The sequence below is a fragment of the Pteropus medius genome, unplaced genomic scaffold, assembly GCF_902729225.1.
Source record: "Pteropus medius unplaced genomic scaffold, Ma_sr-lr_union100, whole genome shotgun sequence".
Lineage (NCBI taxonomy): Eukaryota > Metazoa > Chordata > Mammalia > Chiroptera > Pteropodidae > Pteropus > Pteropus medius.
This window is the reverse complement of record NW_024352004.1, coordinates 485,778-501,738: the sequence shown is the minus strand read 5'-3', so window position 1 is coordinate 501,738 and position 15,961 is coordinate 485,778. Positions and strand designations below refer to the sequence as shown.

The 15,961-nt window shown below is 56.1% G+C and overlaps 1 protein-coding gene across 10 annotated transcripts in view; it reads left to right on the top strand.

Moving 5' to 3' along the window:
- HDAC5 (histone deacetylase 5) overlaps window positions 1-15,719 on the top strand; it is a 35,375-nt gene extending 19,656 nt beyond the window's left edge. For 7 of the 10 annotated variants that reach the window (XM_039846646.1, XM_039846644.1, XM_039846640.1 and 4 more), the window contains 24 exons: window positions 3,047-3,306; window positions 3,416-3,560; window positions 3,668-3,782; window positions 4,070-4,200; window positions 4,316-4,462; window positions 4,551-4,663; window positions 4,971-5,102; window positions 5,309-5,531; window positions 6,629-6,840; window positions 7,053-7,343; window positions 8,030-8,195; window positions 8,977-9,110; window positions 9,464-9,584; window positions 10,061-10,110; window positions 10,263-10,370; window positions 10,775-10,830; window positions 10,974-11,061; window positions 11,980-12,099; window positions 12,351-12,448; window positions 12,588-12,706; window positions 13,203-13,336; window positions 13,618-13,702; window positions 13,827-13,992; window positions 14,085-15,719. In XM_039846646.1, coding sequence (XP_039702580.1) covers window positions 3,047-3,306; window positions 3,416-3,560; window positions 3,668-3,782; window positions 4,070-4,200; window positions 4,316-4,462; window positions 4,551-4,663; window positions 4,971-5,102; window positions 5,309-5,531; window positions 6,629-6,840; window positions 7,053-7,343; window positions 8,030-8,195; window positions 8,977-9,110; window positions 9,464-9,584; window positions 10,061-10,110; window positions 10,263-10,370; window positions 10,775-10,830; window positions 10,974-11,061; window positions 11,980-12,099; window positions 12,351-12,448; window positions 12,588-12,706; window positions 13,203-13,336; window positions 13,618-13,702; window positions 13,827-13,992; window positions 14,085-14,124 — 3,254 coding nt within the window. In that variant the 3' untranslated portion in view covers window positions 14,125-15,719. The remainder of the gene's footprint in view (window positions 1-3,046; window positions 3,307-3,415; window positions 3,561-3,667; window positions 3,783-4,069; window positions 4,201-4,315; window positions 4,463-4,550; window positions 4,664-4,970; window positions 5,103-5,308; window positions 5,532-6,628; window positions 6,841-7,052; window positions 7,344-8,029; window positions 8,196-8,976; window positions 9,111-9,463; window positions 9,585-10,060; window positions 10,111-10,262; window positions 10,371-10,774; window positions 10,831-10,973; window positions 11,062-11,979; window positions 12,100-12,350; window positions 12,449-12,587; window positions 12,707-13,202; window positions 13,337-13,617; window positions 13,703-13,826; window positions 13,993-14,084) is intronic. The other 3 variants (XM_039846638.1, XM_039846639.1, XM_039846645.1) reach the window with 3 other exon arrangements.
- Window positions 15,720-15,961: the final 242 nt, after the last annotated feature.

Genomic DNA, 15,961 nt, shown 5'->3' with positions numbered 1-15,961 from the left:
GGTTGCTGTGTTGGCTGCTGGCTTACTTTCTATTCCCTACAGCTGTCAGGAGGAGGCGTGGGGGTAAGGGGAGAACCGAGGGCCTTGTCCTTCCACGTGACCCCTCCCCCTGGCCTTTCAGTGGGCTCCTTGCTAACGAATTGCCAGCCTGCCCTCTTAGGGAACCGTGTCCCTCTGCCCACTTTCTTCCTTTTATAAAGGTCCTCCCACCTTTCTTGGTTCACCAGGAGGCAAACGAGAGCCTCCTCTCCTGACACACCCATTTCCCCTTTCAGGTGCTCGGTTCTAATGGCAGCTACTACCATCTGCTCTGCTGATGCCAAGCTGGCAGAGGGCACAGATCCTCGAGGGGGTGCAAGGCCCACCAGACTCTGTGTTTTGTGCCTAGCAGACTACGGTCAGGGGCTCTGTGCCTCTCCAACTCCAGCCCCTTCCGTCTTGGTTGGAGCCAGGTTACTACCTGGCAGACCCCTAGAGTGCTGCATTTTGTCCAGGCCCCACAGGCCCTGCAGATTAATATTCTCCAGTTGCCCGTGCTTCCAGCTTGCGTGGGAACAATACTGTGTGGTGGAGCCCGCTGGCCGCCCCGCTACCTGCATACCAATGGGGCTGCAGCTCTCACTGCAGCATAGGGCCTAGCATCTCTGCGGCAGCTGTGCTGGAGCCTTGATGGGAGATTCCCCTCCCAACTGAGCCCATGCCCTCTCTGCAGGGCTCCTATAAGGGAAGCCAGCACTGCTAGTGGCAGTTCCATCTTGAGCAGGATTATGTGCTGGGAGCCAGGAGTGCTTGGACCCTTGCCCTTCCCTGGGCGGGTGGACTGGCATCCGGCTTGCAGCCCTAGCACTGTCAGGAGTAGCAGGTTGTAGCCTGTCCACCTCTTGGCTGAGCGATCAGAGTGCCCCGGGCCAAACCAGCCTTGCCTTGAAACAGATAACTCTCCAGCCAGCTTGAGGCCTTGCTGAGCATTTCCAGGGCTGGGAAGACCCAAGGCTGGCTGCTGGCTCCTTGCTGCCATCCTGCTTTGCTCCCTGGGTAGTGCCAGCCACCTCCAGAAAGGCCCTTTGCAGTTTTCAAAGGTCCATCCTCCTGGTACTGGGACAGGACGTGGGTTGGGAGGGAAAGTGGGTGAGTGTGTGAGTATGTATGCATGTGTGTAGCCCCACCCTTTTGGCCACAGCTGGCCACTCCTGCAGATGTGGCTTTGGCCTCCTGGCCGCAGAGTCGTCAGTGTGGCTGGCTGGCAAACCACATAGGAATGTGCCGAGCAGTGCTCGGGGGGAGAAGGGGCTGGTGGGGACTGAGAGAGACATTCTCCTCAGGCTTTACTTCCCCACCCCTACCTTCAGTAGGTCCCAGAGGCTGTATTAAGGCATGAGAGTAGCATAGCCGTGGCCTTCAGCATGCCTAGCCCCTGCTTTGGTGACACACTCTTTCAGTGCAGGCTCCCTGGAAAGACCCATGCTCATGGAGGGTCCGGAAGCCTCTCTTAGCTCAGCCCTTCACCTCCTCCCTGCTCCGTTTCTACTCCTGATGAGGAGTAGTCGGGTTGGGGGGACTTGGGCAGAGGCCTGCTCATGAGAGCAGAAGACACTGGCAGCCATCAGGATGTTGGGATCCTTTCTTCTCTGGGCTCAAGCTGGAGTGGGCCGCCTTGCCACAGGAAAATCTAGGATCCTAGCTCCCTGTGGCCTCCGGAACTGGAGTGAGAAAAAAGTGAGGGCTTTCTTTGGAGAAAGAAATGAAAAAGAAACAAGATGGATTGTCCCTGCCTCTCTCACTTCCTCCTTCCCAGGCCTGTCTTCCCCTGCCTGCTGGCGTCAAAAGGCTTTGTAGGGTGTGGGCTGGGTTTGGGGCTCCTTGCTGGTATGGCGTTTGCCCAGTTGCCCTGGCAACCACAGGGCAATGGTGGGAAGTGACATTCAGTGACCAGAGGACAGTGTACAGGGATCAAGAGGTCGAGACCCATCCTTCCCCTTGGAACCTTTTGCCACTCCCTGGGGCCCCTCAGCCCATTGTCCACATGGGGGCCTGGACCTAAGGTCTTGGGACCCAGCAGGCCCCTCAACCCCTTTTCCCACTCCCAGTGGGTTGTCATTAGTACTGGAGTGCTGAGATCCGTGTCTCAGCTCCATTCCCTCTTGCTATTACCCTTCTTCCTGTCTGATTCCCTTTCCTTTCCTGTCTCCTGCTCCCACCTCCTCTCTGCTCCCGCCCTCCCATTCTCTCATTTCCCCCTCCCCCTAGGCACAGCTGCTGTTTGGCTCACTCTATATATAGCGGCATTTTTGGGGTAATTACAATAAAACTGTTGAAAGGAGATAATCCAGCAAAGGAAGCAAGATCTGATCCCAGCCCCCACTCCCCGGCTCCTGTCCTGGTTTGGTGCAGCCCTGCACTTGCCACTGCTCTGAGGCCTCCTGCTTCCACCCTTTGTTCATAGCCTCTCGCTGCAGCTATCTGCCCTAGTGGGGCAGAGAAAAGGGGAGTGGGTAGGGATGTCCAGAGGGTCCCCAGAGGCCTCTCCTGGGTCTACTGAGGGCCTTGGCTGCCAGCCCCATCATTTTTAGAACCAACTTCTGTGCCTCAGTTTCTCTTCTGGTATAAGCTTCTTGGCAGGGAGTGTGTGGTATTCAGAGGCAGGGGAGGAGGCACAGGAAGGGTAGTGGTTAAAAGCATAGGATTTAGATTCACATCGATCACCTGGCTGGCTGTCTTTGGTCATGTTACTTAAATCTCTCAAAACCTGAGTTTCCTCATAAGTAAAGTAATTCATGTAAAATCCTCAGTGGCATTAACTATCAATGACGATAGTACATGCTGAGCACTCACAGTCTTCCAGGTACTGTGCTTCATGCTTATGCACCTTTTCTTATTGAAGTCCACGGCTTCAACCTCATTTAGTTAAGATGGAATTTGACTTTCCCCCTTTCTCTGTTCTCTTTGGGTCTAGTAGTCCTGCCTTGTGGCTCTCTGGACCACAGACATGGCCTAGTGGGGTCTGGAATTGGGCCCCCTGAACCCTTCTTGTCTCTTTTCCCCGCAGTGGAGGTGAAGCCAGTGCTGCCAGGAGCCATGCCCAGCTCCATGGGGGGCGGGGGTGGAGGCAGCCCCAGCCCTGTGGAGCTGCGGGGTGCTCTAGCAGGTTCTGTGGACCCTGTGCTGCGGGAGCAGCAACTGCAGCAGGAGCTCCTGGCACTCAAGCAACAGCAGCAGCTGCAGAAGCAGCTCTTGTTCGCCGAGTTCCAGAAGCAGCATGACCACCTGACACGGCAGCATGAGGTCCAGCTGCAGAAGCACCTCAAGGTGAGCGAGGGGGGCGCGGGGGGGCCACCCAGACCTCCGACCCCTGCCCGGACCTGGCTCACCCCGCCTCCCCCCCGCCCCCACCCCATCCCACCCCGCGCCTCTGCAGCAGCAGCAGGAGATGCTGGCAGCCAAGAGGCAGCAGGAGCTGGAGCAGCAGCGGCAGCGGGAGCAGCAGCGGCAGGAGGAGCTGGAGAAGCAGCGGCTGGAGCAGCAGCTGCTTATCCTGAGAAACAAGGAGAAGAGCAAAGAGAGTAAGGCCTGGGGCCTCCCAGGACCAAGCAGGACTTCTGCCCTCATCAACGCCCAGCTGTGGGGTCCTGGCCCCAAGCACCCAGGTCAGCTGTACCCTGTCCCACAGGTGCCATCGCCAGCACTGAGGTGAAGCTGAGGCTCCAGGAATTCCTCTTGTCGAAGTCAAAGGAGCCCACGCCAGGCGGCCTCAACCATTCCCTCCCACAGCATCCCAAATGCTGGTAAGAACCTTTGGCAGGCATGGGTCACAGAGATGTCCTGCTCAGGGGCTGCCTGGCTGCAGGCTGGCAAGGGGTTCCTAGCCTGAAGCCATATATAGGCCCTGCAGTCAGTCTCTCCTAAGAGAGGAGGCTCCCACCCCGGGTTTCATTCCTTGCTTTCCTTCCCAGGATCCATTTCCTATCCCTGCATGCAGTGGATATTTCATAAATGTAGGCTACTAGGTGGCAGGTCCAGCTGGTTGGGTGATAACATAGATCTGTCTTCATCCTGTCCCCCCCATCCCCAGGGGAGCCCACCATGCTTCTTTGGACCAGAGTTCCCCTCCCCAGAGTGGCCCCCCTGGGACACCTCCCTCCTACAAACTGCCTTTGCTTGGGCCCTATGACAGCCGCGATGACTTCCCTCTCCGCAAAACGGGTGAGTGCCCAGCCTGACCTCCCAGAATATGGCTCCTGGGACATAGAGGTGGGAATGTGGAAGGTGTGTGCCTGTTTGCTTGAATGTGGCTGAGCCCCAGCTCCCTTCTCCCCAGCCTCTGAACCCAACTTGAAAGTACGTTCAAGGCTAAAGCAGAAGGTGGCCGAGCGGAGAAGCAGCCCGCTCCTGCGTCGCAAAGATGGGACCGTCATTAGCACCTTTAAGAAGAGAGCTGTTGAGATCACAGGTGCCGGGCCTGGGGGTAAGGGTTCTTCTCCTGTCCCTGTTCTGAGGGCCTGGGAGTAGAGGTGGCTCCAAGCAGGCCCAGGTGACAGCCACTTTTCCCATAGTGTCGTCAGTGTGTAACAGCGCACCAGGCTCTGGCCCCAGCTCTCCCAACAGCTCTCACAGCACCATCGCCGAGAATGGCTTTACTGGCTCAGTCCCCAACATCTCCACCGAGGTACAGTCCTGCCAGGGTCGGGAGGGTGGGCCAGAGCTGCTTGTTTTCCTTGGGAAGGAGGAGGGCAGCTCCTTCCAGTCTGTCTCACCGAGAATGCCCAGCAGGGACCTCTCTGCCCGAGTGGACAGGCTAGAGGGACCTATTGCCCTGAAGTGGGATATGCCCCATGGGCCCCTGAAGGGCTGTGACTTCAGTCTCCCTAAGGTGGGGCTCGGTGTGGGGAGTGGGGCACCATTCAGAGCCCTTGGTCTTGGCCCCAGGTGGCCCCCCTTTGCGCTCATGCCTGTCTCTCTCGACTGCTTCCCAGATGCTCCCCCAGCACCGGGCCCTCCCTCTGGACAGTTCCCCCAACCAGTTCAGCCTCTACACGTCACCCTCTCTGCCCAACATCTCCTTAGGGCTACAGGCCACAGTCACTGTCACCAACTCACACCTCACTGTAAGTATGGGCACACACCCCACCCTTCTCTGGTGTTGAGTACTTTGGTCCTGGATGCCCCCACCTGGGGCTTTTGTCCTCCTAAGGCCCTGAGGGAGATCATATGGCTGTGGAGTGGAGCGGGGTGGGCAGAGGGTAGGTGAGATGCTGGTTCAAAGTTGGCAATAAGCCCCTCCCTCACCTCCATCTCCCATCCCTATCCACAGGCCTCCCCGAAGCTGTCAACACAGCAGGAGGCCGAGAGGCAGGCCCTCCAGTCCTTGAGGCAGGGTGGCGCACTGACCGGCAAGTTCATGAGCACATCCTCCATTCCTGGCTGCCTGCTGGGCGTGGCCCTGGAGGGCGACACAAGCCCCCATGGGCATGCCTCCCTGCTGCAGCACGTGCTGCTATTGGAGCAGGCCCGGCAGCAGAGCACCCTCATCGCTGGTGAGTGCGCAGGGGACAGTGCAAATTAAGCAGAGTCAGGTCCACCTTCTGGGGCTGAAGGGAGGACCATTAGGGAGAAGCAGCCAGGGATGCTCTCCAGCCATGTTACAACTCCCCTCAATGGCATCATTGATTTCTTCCACAATCTACAGATTTACTGAGTACCTACAACTTGCCTGGCACTGTTCTGGGTAACATTTGCTACCCAGGTGGAGCTCCTATTCCAGAACAATGCTGTCCAGTAGGCATATAACATGAGCCGCATACGTAATCTAAAGTCTAATAGTAACCATATTAAAAATCTAAAAAGGAACAGGTGAAGTTAATTTTAATAATGTACATATAACTCAGTATATCTAGATTATTTCAACATATATATGTATAATCAACATAAAGTTATTGATGAGATATTTTACTTTGTTTCATACTGTCTTTGAAATCCAGTGTGTATTTCACATATAGAGCAATTTCAATTTATTTATTTTTATTTTTTATTTTTTTACAGTAGAAAAGAAAAGATTTATTAAAAAGGAAAGTACACTTCCAGAAGTGGAAGTGGGCCTGATCAAGAGAAGCGTGGCTCAAAAGGCCAGAGCAACTTCAGTTTAGACAGGCCACATTTCACGTGCTCAGTAGCCTTTCCTATGTGGCTGGTAGCTGTGTGGTTGGACAACACAGCTTTGGACAGTCAGCTCTTAAGTAGCCAGTGGCATCAGAAAGGTTCTGCTTAAAGACACATGATCCTGGCCCCAGGCTTTCCAGCCTGGTGGGATCTATCTCCACGATCAGGGAGGTCTTGTTGCATTTGGGGAGAACTAGTCATTGTCCACTCTCATTGGGGCCCAAGATTATATGTGTAATCATAAGCAACTCAAAGAGAAAGAATGGAGAATCCAGGAAGGCTTGCTGGAGGTGGTGGCTCTGAGTGGAGAGGAGGAGGAATCAGGCTCAGGTTTGGGATCAGGGTGCTCCAGGCCCCTCCAAGGTTTTTCCTGAGTATATAAGTGGCAGTGTTTGAGGAAGGGGAGAGTCCCCAGGTGGGATGGGAGACCTGGTGCCCTGACAATGATGGTTACTCTCCTGTCTCCACCCCACAGTGCCACTCCATGGGCAGTCCCCCCTGGTGACGGGCGAACGACTAGCCACCAGTATGCGGACAGTGAGCAAGCTCCCGAGGCACCGGCCCCTTAGCCGCACCCAGTCCTCACCGCTACCCCAGAGCCCCCAGGCCTTGCAGCAGCTGGTTATGCAGCAGCAGCACCAGCAGTTCCTAGAGAAGCAGAAGCAGCAGCAGCTGCAGCTGGGCAAGGTGAAGTGGGAGAAGCAAATGTGCAGGGCTGTGGTGGGGGCGGGGCCAGCTGGCAGGAAGGGAGTGGGGCTGATACTCTGTGCCGCATGTGCTACCTTGCCTTTTTCTGATTCACATAGAAGCTCTGTATAGGCTGGGAGAGGGGAGGGCCATGGGGCTGCACCCCACTGCTCCCCCTCCCAGCTGATGCACCCATTCTGCTGTGCTTCCAGATCCTCACCAAGACTGGGGAGCTGCCACGACAGCCCACTACCCACCCGGAGGAGACAGAAGAGGAGTTGACAGAGCAGCAGGAGGCCTTGCTGGGGGAGGGAGCCCTGACCATACCCCGAGAAGGCTCCACGGAAAGTGAGAGCACGCAGGAAGACCTAGAGGAGGAAGAAGGGGAGGAGGAAGAAGAGGAGGAGGAGGAGGAGGACTGCATCCAGGTCAAGGATGAGGAGGGCGAGAGTGGCGCTGAGGAGGGGCCAGACTTGGAGGAGTCCAGTACTGGTTACAAAAAGGTGCCCCCTCCCAGCCCTTGATTATCACCCTCTGTCCTCCCCACTTCCACCTTCCACCGTTGCCTTTGCCTCTCCCCAGTCTGCAGTTTCCAGGAAGTGCAGGGCAGCTTTCTAAAGAGCAAAAAGGGAGTAGGAAAGAAACAGGGGGCCGTAGAAGGGATGGAGCGGTTTGCATTGGCCTCAGAGCTGTCAATCAATCCCAGTCTGCCAACTTCTATGTCTGTGACTGCCCCCGCCTGTCTGCTTGTGTGTACGTGACTGTGTGTATCCGCATTTTTGCCTGCATAGGGCCGGTTGTGCGTCCGTCTCTGTGCGTGCATGTACGTGTATGTACACACACGCCCCCACTGTTACTACAGTCTGCCCTGCGCCTAGCACGCACTCCATTCATTGCGGACACAGCTGAGCCCTTGGGCCTGACTCATCCCGCCCCCTCCCACACCCCCATCCTTCTTACCTCAATGCTACTCTGGCATGACTCATCACTGTCCCCCCATTCCTCCCCATCTCCTCGGAGATGAAGACAGTGAATGCTGGAGTGTCTCCTGTCCCTGGAGGCAGGAGGTGGGGGAAGGAGGAAGTTTGGAAGGGCTGGATTAAGGCCCCCCTGGAGGCCCTAGGGCACCTGTCCTCGCTTCCATTTCAGGCTAAGCCTCACTCATCCTCCCTCCCACTCTTCTTTCCAGGTGTTTTCAGATGCCCAGCAGCTGCAGCCACTGCAGGTGTATCAGGCTCCCCTCAGCCTGTCCACTGTGCCCCACCAGGCCCTGGGCCGAACCCAGTCCTCACCTGCTGCTCCTGGGGGCATGAAGAGCCCCCCAGACCAGCCCACCAAGCACCTCTTCACCACAGGTAAGCCCCACCACTTCCGGCTATTCTTCTTCCATGCGCCGGGGGCCTGTGCAAGGCATCCAACATGGTGCGTATTGGGAAGAGATATAGCCCCTGCCCTGAAGGCATCGCGTGGGCCCCTCAGAGTGCCCTGTATGGAGGGAAAACAGGCTTTTGTTCTCTCCCTATGCACCACAGCCAGCCGTGGCAGTGGTGGCAGCCTCTACCCCACTGGGAGGGTGGTAAATGCCCTGTCCCTACCCACTGCAGCAGCATCTACCTCTGCCCACCACTGCTGAGACCTCGTGATTTTGTGCCATCACTACACAAGCCCTCCAGCGGGTGGAGAAAGCCTGCTGTCTCAGTTGGGTCCTCCCCTTCTAGCTTCCCTTCCTTGTCCCTGTGAGGTCAAGAGGGAGACTTCTGTCTATTTCAGAAAGCTCTTCCACCTGAAGCTGGGCTTGGAGAGGGCACAGATGCCTGAGGATGGTCCTGTCTCACCAGTGGCGGGTGGGAGTGGGGAAAGCCGCATACGGGTATGACAGGAGCAGGGAAAGGGAGATGTGCGTACAGGGGTACAGTGTTGGGGAGCAGGGAGGCTTTGTATAGGCAGTAATGGAAGAAAGGAATTTCAGGGAGAAGAGGGGCAGGTGTGTTGAGAGGGTGGCTGGGGTGGCCATGAGGAGATACGTGGACCACGTTGGGCTTGGGAGAGCTCCATGAGCTCTGCTGAGGATTGCAAATGGCCAGGCTGTGACCTGGCCCAGAGCAGTGTTGGCTGACATGTGTATCTCTGGCCCAGGTGTGGTTTACGACACATTCATGCTGAAGCACCAGTGCATGTGTGGGAACACACACGTGCACCCTGAGCATGCCGGCCGGATCCAGAGCATCTGGTCCCGGCTGCAGGAAACAGGCCTGCTCAGCAAGTGTGAGGTAAGAGAGCCTCTTCTTCCTTTAGCCCCCAATTCAGACCCAGCGAATGCCTTTACGTCTCCCCTATTGGTGAGGCCACTCTCCGTGTCTCTTTCTCATCTTCTGTTCAACCCCTGATCTCAGGGCCAATCCCCCCAGCTGCCTCCAGGTTCCATACCTTGCAGCCTGTTTTCCCTGTTGGTCCCCAGATAAGTGGGGTCCTGGACTGGGGTCCCTGGAGGACCCCAGATCTCCTGAGGGGGACAGACATCCCCAGAAGTGGCTCCATTGTGCCCCAGACTGTGGTACAGAGGGTCTGGGCATCAGAGTTGGGCCTTCAGTGCCATTCTTCTCCTCCTGCTCTCCTCTGCCAGCGGATCCGGGGTCGCAAAGCCACACTAGATGAGATTCAGACGGTGCACTCCGAATACCACACCCTGCTTTATGGGACCAGCCCCCTCAACCGACAGAAGCTGGACAGCAAGAAGTTGCTTGGTGAGCCACAGGCTGATGGGTAGGGTGCCTTATCTATTGCTTGGATGGCATAGGGGGCTGTCAGGAAGACTGCCTGGCCAGGGCAAACGAGTGAGCCCTGATGAGCACAGGTTATTCCCTTGGCAGAGGTGGCACACCTCCAGGGGGCGCCATTCACATAGAATGTGACATGATTAGAGCATGCTGGTAGGGTGCATTGCAGGGTGGAAGGTGACAGGATTCATAATGGGGGCATGCTTTGCTCTCCTCCCTAACTGATCATGCCTTTTTCTCCCTGCTATCTACCCCAGAGGTAGGATGTCCCCCCAGAACAGGGGGCAGACATCTCCCACCTGGCGTGGGCTGCAGAGGCCCATCCTGTGCTTGTGTCTGGCCTTCTTTTCTTGTGACTGAGCTTACTGCCCTCTGCAGACCCCAACCTGCATTCCTGGCCGTTGAAGCAGTTTCCAGAGTAGCTCTGTTTCTCTTCCCTGCAGGCCCCATCAGCCAGAAGATGTACGCCATGCTGCCTTGTGGGGGCATTGGGGTGAGTGGGGCATCTGCCAGTGGGGGTGGCTCTCCCAGCCCTGGCCCCTCCTTTCCCTACCATGGCTGCTGGCCGACTGTGTAGGTGCCCATCCCCATTCTTGCCCTCCCCCTGCAGGGGGCACGCTGAAGCCTGCTCTCCTGCCCCTGCAGGTAGACAGTGACACTGTATGGAATGAGATGCACTCCTCCAGTGCTGTGCGCATGGCGGTGGGCTGCCTGGTGGAGCTGGCTTTCAAGGTGGCGGCCGGAGAACTCAAGGTGAGTGTATGGGGAGGGTGCCTTAGCACTGCTTGGCTCGGAGCAGAGGATGGTGCAGCCTTGGCTATCCCTTCAGTAAGGCATGGTCCTTTTAACCTCAACTCTCAGGTGTCAAAGTGGGGAGGAGGTGACAGTTCCAGGGCCAGGTTAGGGAAGTGGGGTAAAGAGGGATCGACAAGATGGCACTAATGTCTGGTGCTTTCATGGGTATCTTAAGGCCAGGAATGGGTCTACCTGCCTGCCCACGTGGCCTATGGCTGGTATTCCTATATGTGTGCAAAATATATATTTCTGATGTTTTCTTCCCCGCTTGGCTTACGCTTTTCTCTTATGTCCACTTGTCTATGGCCACCTGGTCTGCCGGTCTCTCTCTTGTCTCTGTCCCTCTGTCTGCACCTCTTCAGAATGGATTTGCCATCATCCGGCCCCCAGGACATCACGCTGAGGAATCCACAGCCATGTGAGTGCCATTCCAGCCCTGCCCTACTACAGCTGCCCTCACCCCTTCTCCCTCTCAGCAAGGTAATGCGTGTTATCTCTTGCTCATGGAACAAACCTCCGCTAAGGATGACCTCCCTGCCCTTTGCCCCCCCTTTTCTCCAGGGGATTCTGCTTCTTCAACTCTGTAGCCATCACAGCCAAACTCTTGCAGCAGAAGCTGAATGTGGGCAAGGTTCTCATTGTGGATTGGGTAAGTGGCAGGGTGCTGGGGCCAGAGTTAGCCTTCAGAAAGCCCCCATCCCACCTTGCCCCCTCAGGTGCCCAAGCTGGAGCTGGGCCTGACAGCTTACCTTACATCCTTCTGCTGGAGCATTAGTCCAGCCCTTCATTCCCACGGGGCTCCCTCCTCACTGGGAGAGACTCAAAAGTGGTTTCAGTCCCTGGTCCATCTTACAGCCTCAGGCAACTGAGGGGACTTCCTACTTTGAACGGTAGAGACTGCTACCACCATTGCTAGAGCTAGTCTTGATGCGGGGGACACATGGTGCTACTAATGGCCCCCTACCGTAATAAGAATTAGGATGTCTGTTTCTGTATGTGGGGAGACACAGAGCTATGGGTTGACTAACTATACCAGGGTTGCTTAGCTTGGGAAACATCCCAAGTGTCAGGGCCAAAAGGCACTGGGTTTCAGATCAGGCCTTTTGGCCCCGACACTTCTGCTCTTGCTTCTATGCAGTGCTTCTCAAACCCTGCCCTTCTTGGCAGAAGGCACCCACCACTCCCTGTGAGCCAGGGAAGTAGCCAGGAGCAATCCTCATCAAGGAAGAAAACTCTTTGAAACCCACTTTGGCTTCATGTTGATATTGGAGTTTTCTTCAGACTGTATCTGTCTTCAGTTCTGTACTAGCCTTGACGTTGCCCTGCACACTGTGGAGTTGAATGGGCTCTGGGGGAGCTTCCTGAGTGGCACCATGTCTCGGCCCACAGACCCCGGTTAGAGAAGTGGGGCAATACTCTTGTGAACAGAACACAGATGCCTTGTAGTTAATGGTGGGCTGTACCCCCAGAGCTCACCATAGGGTAGGGGTGGAGGACAATTGGAATTTTTTGACCTTTGAGCCAGAACCTGGGCTACTTTCCTGATACTTCCACTCCTCCCCACTAGGATATTCACCATGGCAATGGAACCCAGCAAGCGTTCTACAATGACCCCTCCGTGCTCTACATCTCCCTGCATCGCTATGACAATGGGAACTTCTTTCCAGGCTCCGGGGCTCCTGAAGAGGTACAGCTCCTGGGCTCAAACACAGGGCCCCTCAGGGTGGTGGCAGAATGGGACCTGGCAGGGAGTCCTGAAGGCCTGCGGTGGTACTGGTACCTGGGGAGTCTGGGTTCCTAGTGGGACCATGTCGGCCAACTGCCCCTCCGTGCAGAGCAGAGGTCAGTGGAGTGAGGGCTGGAGACAGGGCTGAGGGTGGGAGAAATGTCTGGGATCCCCATGCAGTAAGAATAATCTCTCCCCCACCATGCTACCAGGTTGGCGGAGGGCCAGGCATGGGGTACAATGTGAATGTGGCATGGACGGGAGGTGTGGACCCCCCCATCGGAGACGTGGAATACCTAACAGCCTTCAGGTGGGGACTGAGAAGGGCCAAGGTGGGGGTGGGAGCCCCCAGCCCCTGACATGGGGAGGTAGTTCTGTATGGGTGGAGGAGGTTGTCTTAAGGGGTGGCCCAGCCTCCCGCCAGGGTCAGCTTGAGCCTCCTTTTACAGGACAGTGGTGATGCCCATTGCCCACGAGTTCTCACCTGATGTGGTCCTAGTCTCCGCTGGGTTTGATGCTGTTGAGGGACACCTGTCTCCACTGGGTGGCTACTCTGTCACCGCCAGATGTGAGCTTGCTGGGGGATTGAGGGAGGTTGTGGGACCGTCAGGATGGGGTTGAGTGGGGGTGTGGAGCAGGAATAGATGGACATTGCAGAATTGGGAGGAGGAGAGCTGAGGCAAGTCCAAGACTTGGCATCATCCTAGCAGTGTCCTCCCCCATCTCCTTCTGCCAACCCTGGCCTTGAGGGGCAAGTGGGGAGGGGAGCGGGTAGCAGAGAGTGTATCTCCTACTAGAGTCCTAAGGATAGAGCTTGTTGATCCTTTGTTTCAGTGGTAGTCCTTCTAAGACATATAATTGGATTTTTTTAGCCGGTCTGTTATGTTTTGTCTTTAACAGAGCATTTAGTCCATTGACATTAAATTTCATTATGGATATATATTTGGGTTTAAATCTACCATCTTATTTTGTCCTGTTTGTCACATCTCTTCTTTTTCCTTTCTTACCTTCTTTTGAATTGATTTTTTAAAAGCCATTTTATCTTCCTTCACTCATTCCTAAAGGTTTTGGCCACTTGACCAGGCAGCTTATGACACTGGCAGGGGGCCGGGTGGTGCTGGCCCTGGAAGGAGGCCATGACTTGACCGCCATCTGTGATGCCTCTGAGGCCTGCGTCTCAGCTCTGCTCAGTGTGGAGGTGAGGGGTGCAGGGAGGAGGCTGGAGGATATGGGCCAGTACGCCAGGGGCTGAGGGGCCCAGAGGTGCCCAGAGGAAGGGCCTCTTCCTGGGTCAAGCAACACTGAAGACCCTTGGGAAGGTTTTCCTGGGTCCCAAGGACACTTAGTAGCGAGGGAGGACTTTCTGAGTAGGGGTTTCTCCTGCTGTGAGGTCTGAGGCTGAATGGGGGTGGTTGGGGTGGGTGGCAGGCACCACCACCCAATCTCTACTCTAAACCTTTTCTTCTTTCCCCTGACCAGCTACAGCCCTTGGATGAGACAGTCTTACAGCAAAAACCCAACGTCAGTGCAGTGGCCACGCTAGAGAAAGTCATCGAGATCCAGAGTGTGTGGGGACAGGCGGAGGGGCTCAGGCTTTGCCAAGGGGGTGGAGCTTATGGGTACTCCAGGGCTGGGGATGTACATATGGGGCTTTCTGCCCTAATGCCCTGCCCGCTTCTCATCCACAGGCAAACACTGGAGCTGTGTGCAGAGGTTTGCCTCTGGTCTGGGCCGTTCACTGCGGGAGGCCCAGGCAGGTGAGACGGAGGAGGCTGAGACTGTGAGCGCCATGGCCTTGCTGTCAGTGGGGGCTGAGCAGGCCCAGGCTGCTGCAGCCCGGGAACAGAGCCCCAGGTGAGGTTCCCCCCACGCCCCATCTCTGCCCTTGTCTAAGCTGGTGCCCCACCCCCGCCACTCAGTATCTCTCCCTGTGCTTGTCCTCACAGGCCAGCAGAGGAGCCTATGGAGCAGGAGCCTGCCCTGTGATGCCCTGGCCCCCATTCCTCTGGGCTTCATCATTGTGATTTTGTTTATTTTTTCTATTAAAAACAAAAAGTCACACATTCAACAACGTGTGCCGTGTGGGTCTCTCAGCCTTGCCCCTCCTGCTCCTCTAAGCTGCCTCAGGCTCCCTCCCTTGTGGCCCACATCTCAGCTCTAGAAGTTTGCTTCCTCTGTAGGGCTTGGGGGAGCCCTTTCTGGCCCTTCCTTCACATTGTATCTCACCCACTTTCCCACATTCTGTCCTTTTCCCCCTTGGAGCCTGGGCCAGCTCAAGGTGGGCATGGGGGCCCAAACAGTACCTTCTGGTTCTGGAGTCTCCCTGAGTGAGGAGGGAAAAGGAAGTTCGGTGCCTTGGCTTCAGTTGAGTTGGGGGGAAATGCCTTAATTTCACCCTCCTCCCCTCTCTCGCCTTGGGAGGTTCTGGAGGGTCTCTCTGCAGTCTAAGATGTAGAGTGGAGGGGAGGTGGGCTCCTGCCCAGTGATTTTCCACCCTTTCGAAACTCCTCTGTTGTCTTCACCATCTCTGCACAGACCCTTTTTTTCCTCCCAGCCTCAGCACCAAGGGGAAGGCTTGTACCCTAGGATGTGGGGCCTGAGGTCTGTAGGCAAAGCTGTCTTTATACTCCTCAGGGCCTATTTCCCCTTCCAGGGGCTGGAGAGGGTGGGGAGGGATGGGGCTGGGCTCCTCGGTTCTGATGGGTCTAGAGGAGCTGCAGATCCAGGCCTGCTTCCTACCTTACTCTGTTGGCCTCCCTGCCCCTCTGCTGGCACTGCCTTGGGCTGGGGGGAAAAGGTGGTTTCTGCAGGGGGTGCTCCAGGCAGGCTGTTCAGGACCATTGTTCAGGACCATTCCCTAGTCATCCAGCATGCTGCAAGTAGAAGGGTCAGTGGCCCACCTCCCTCCTGGGGATGGCGAGAGTTGGGGCTCCAGAAGGGGCAGGGCCAAAACCTAGAAACCCAGGAAGCTGGAGCTTCCCTTTCTCTTGGCTTCCTTTGCAGGCCACCAGCCCAAGGGAGCTAAGACCAGGAGGGGTTGCTGCCCTTTCTCTTCCCCAAGAGCCCAGCCTAGCCTTGTTTTCAGGGATGGGGGCCCACAGGGCTTCTAGGGAGTGCTGTCCAGCCTGCAGGAAACCAAAGATGGGAAGTGGCTCCTAGGAGGCTGAGTCTTCCTCCCTCCTCCTTCCCAACACCACACTTTCTTTTCTTTCCATCCCCAAGGGCCCCACCAATCTGTTTACATATTTATTATCCTAATAGGGGCCTGAGCAGGGTTGAGGGAGCCAGGGGACGGGCAGGAGTCCCACCACCATCAGTTCATTGTGTGCTTGTGTCTTCTGTGTTGTTAGTGTGTTTTATAACCACCTGGGGGATGGGGATGGGGCTAGGCTCAGTGTGCGAGGCCTCCCCATGCTAAGTCCAAGCTCCGGTCCCCTTATCTTCCCTCTCCCCATGACCGGTCTGATTCTCATGTAAACCCACTTCTTGCTTTGTCTCCCTGGATATGGTTTTCAGTTAAGTATTTTGTAACCCGTTACACTATGTGTCCTTGTATAAATAAACTTGTTTCTGCCAGTGCCTTCTGGGGCCAGTGTCTGTGTTCTCTGGGCTCCCAAATGGAGTAAAGGTTCTTATCCCCCATCCTGGGCCAAAAAACTGCTCTTTTTCTCTTCAGTTCCTAGACTAGCCAATTTTGGAGTCAGGAGGCTGGGGTGGAAGTGGGTGGGATCTCTTTGCAATAGGTTAAACACTGGATGTAGCCTTAGCACTTTATGAGACCTCTCACCCAGCCTAGGTGGTGATGGTACCTAGGGCTGAAGGT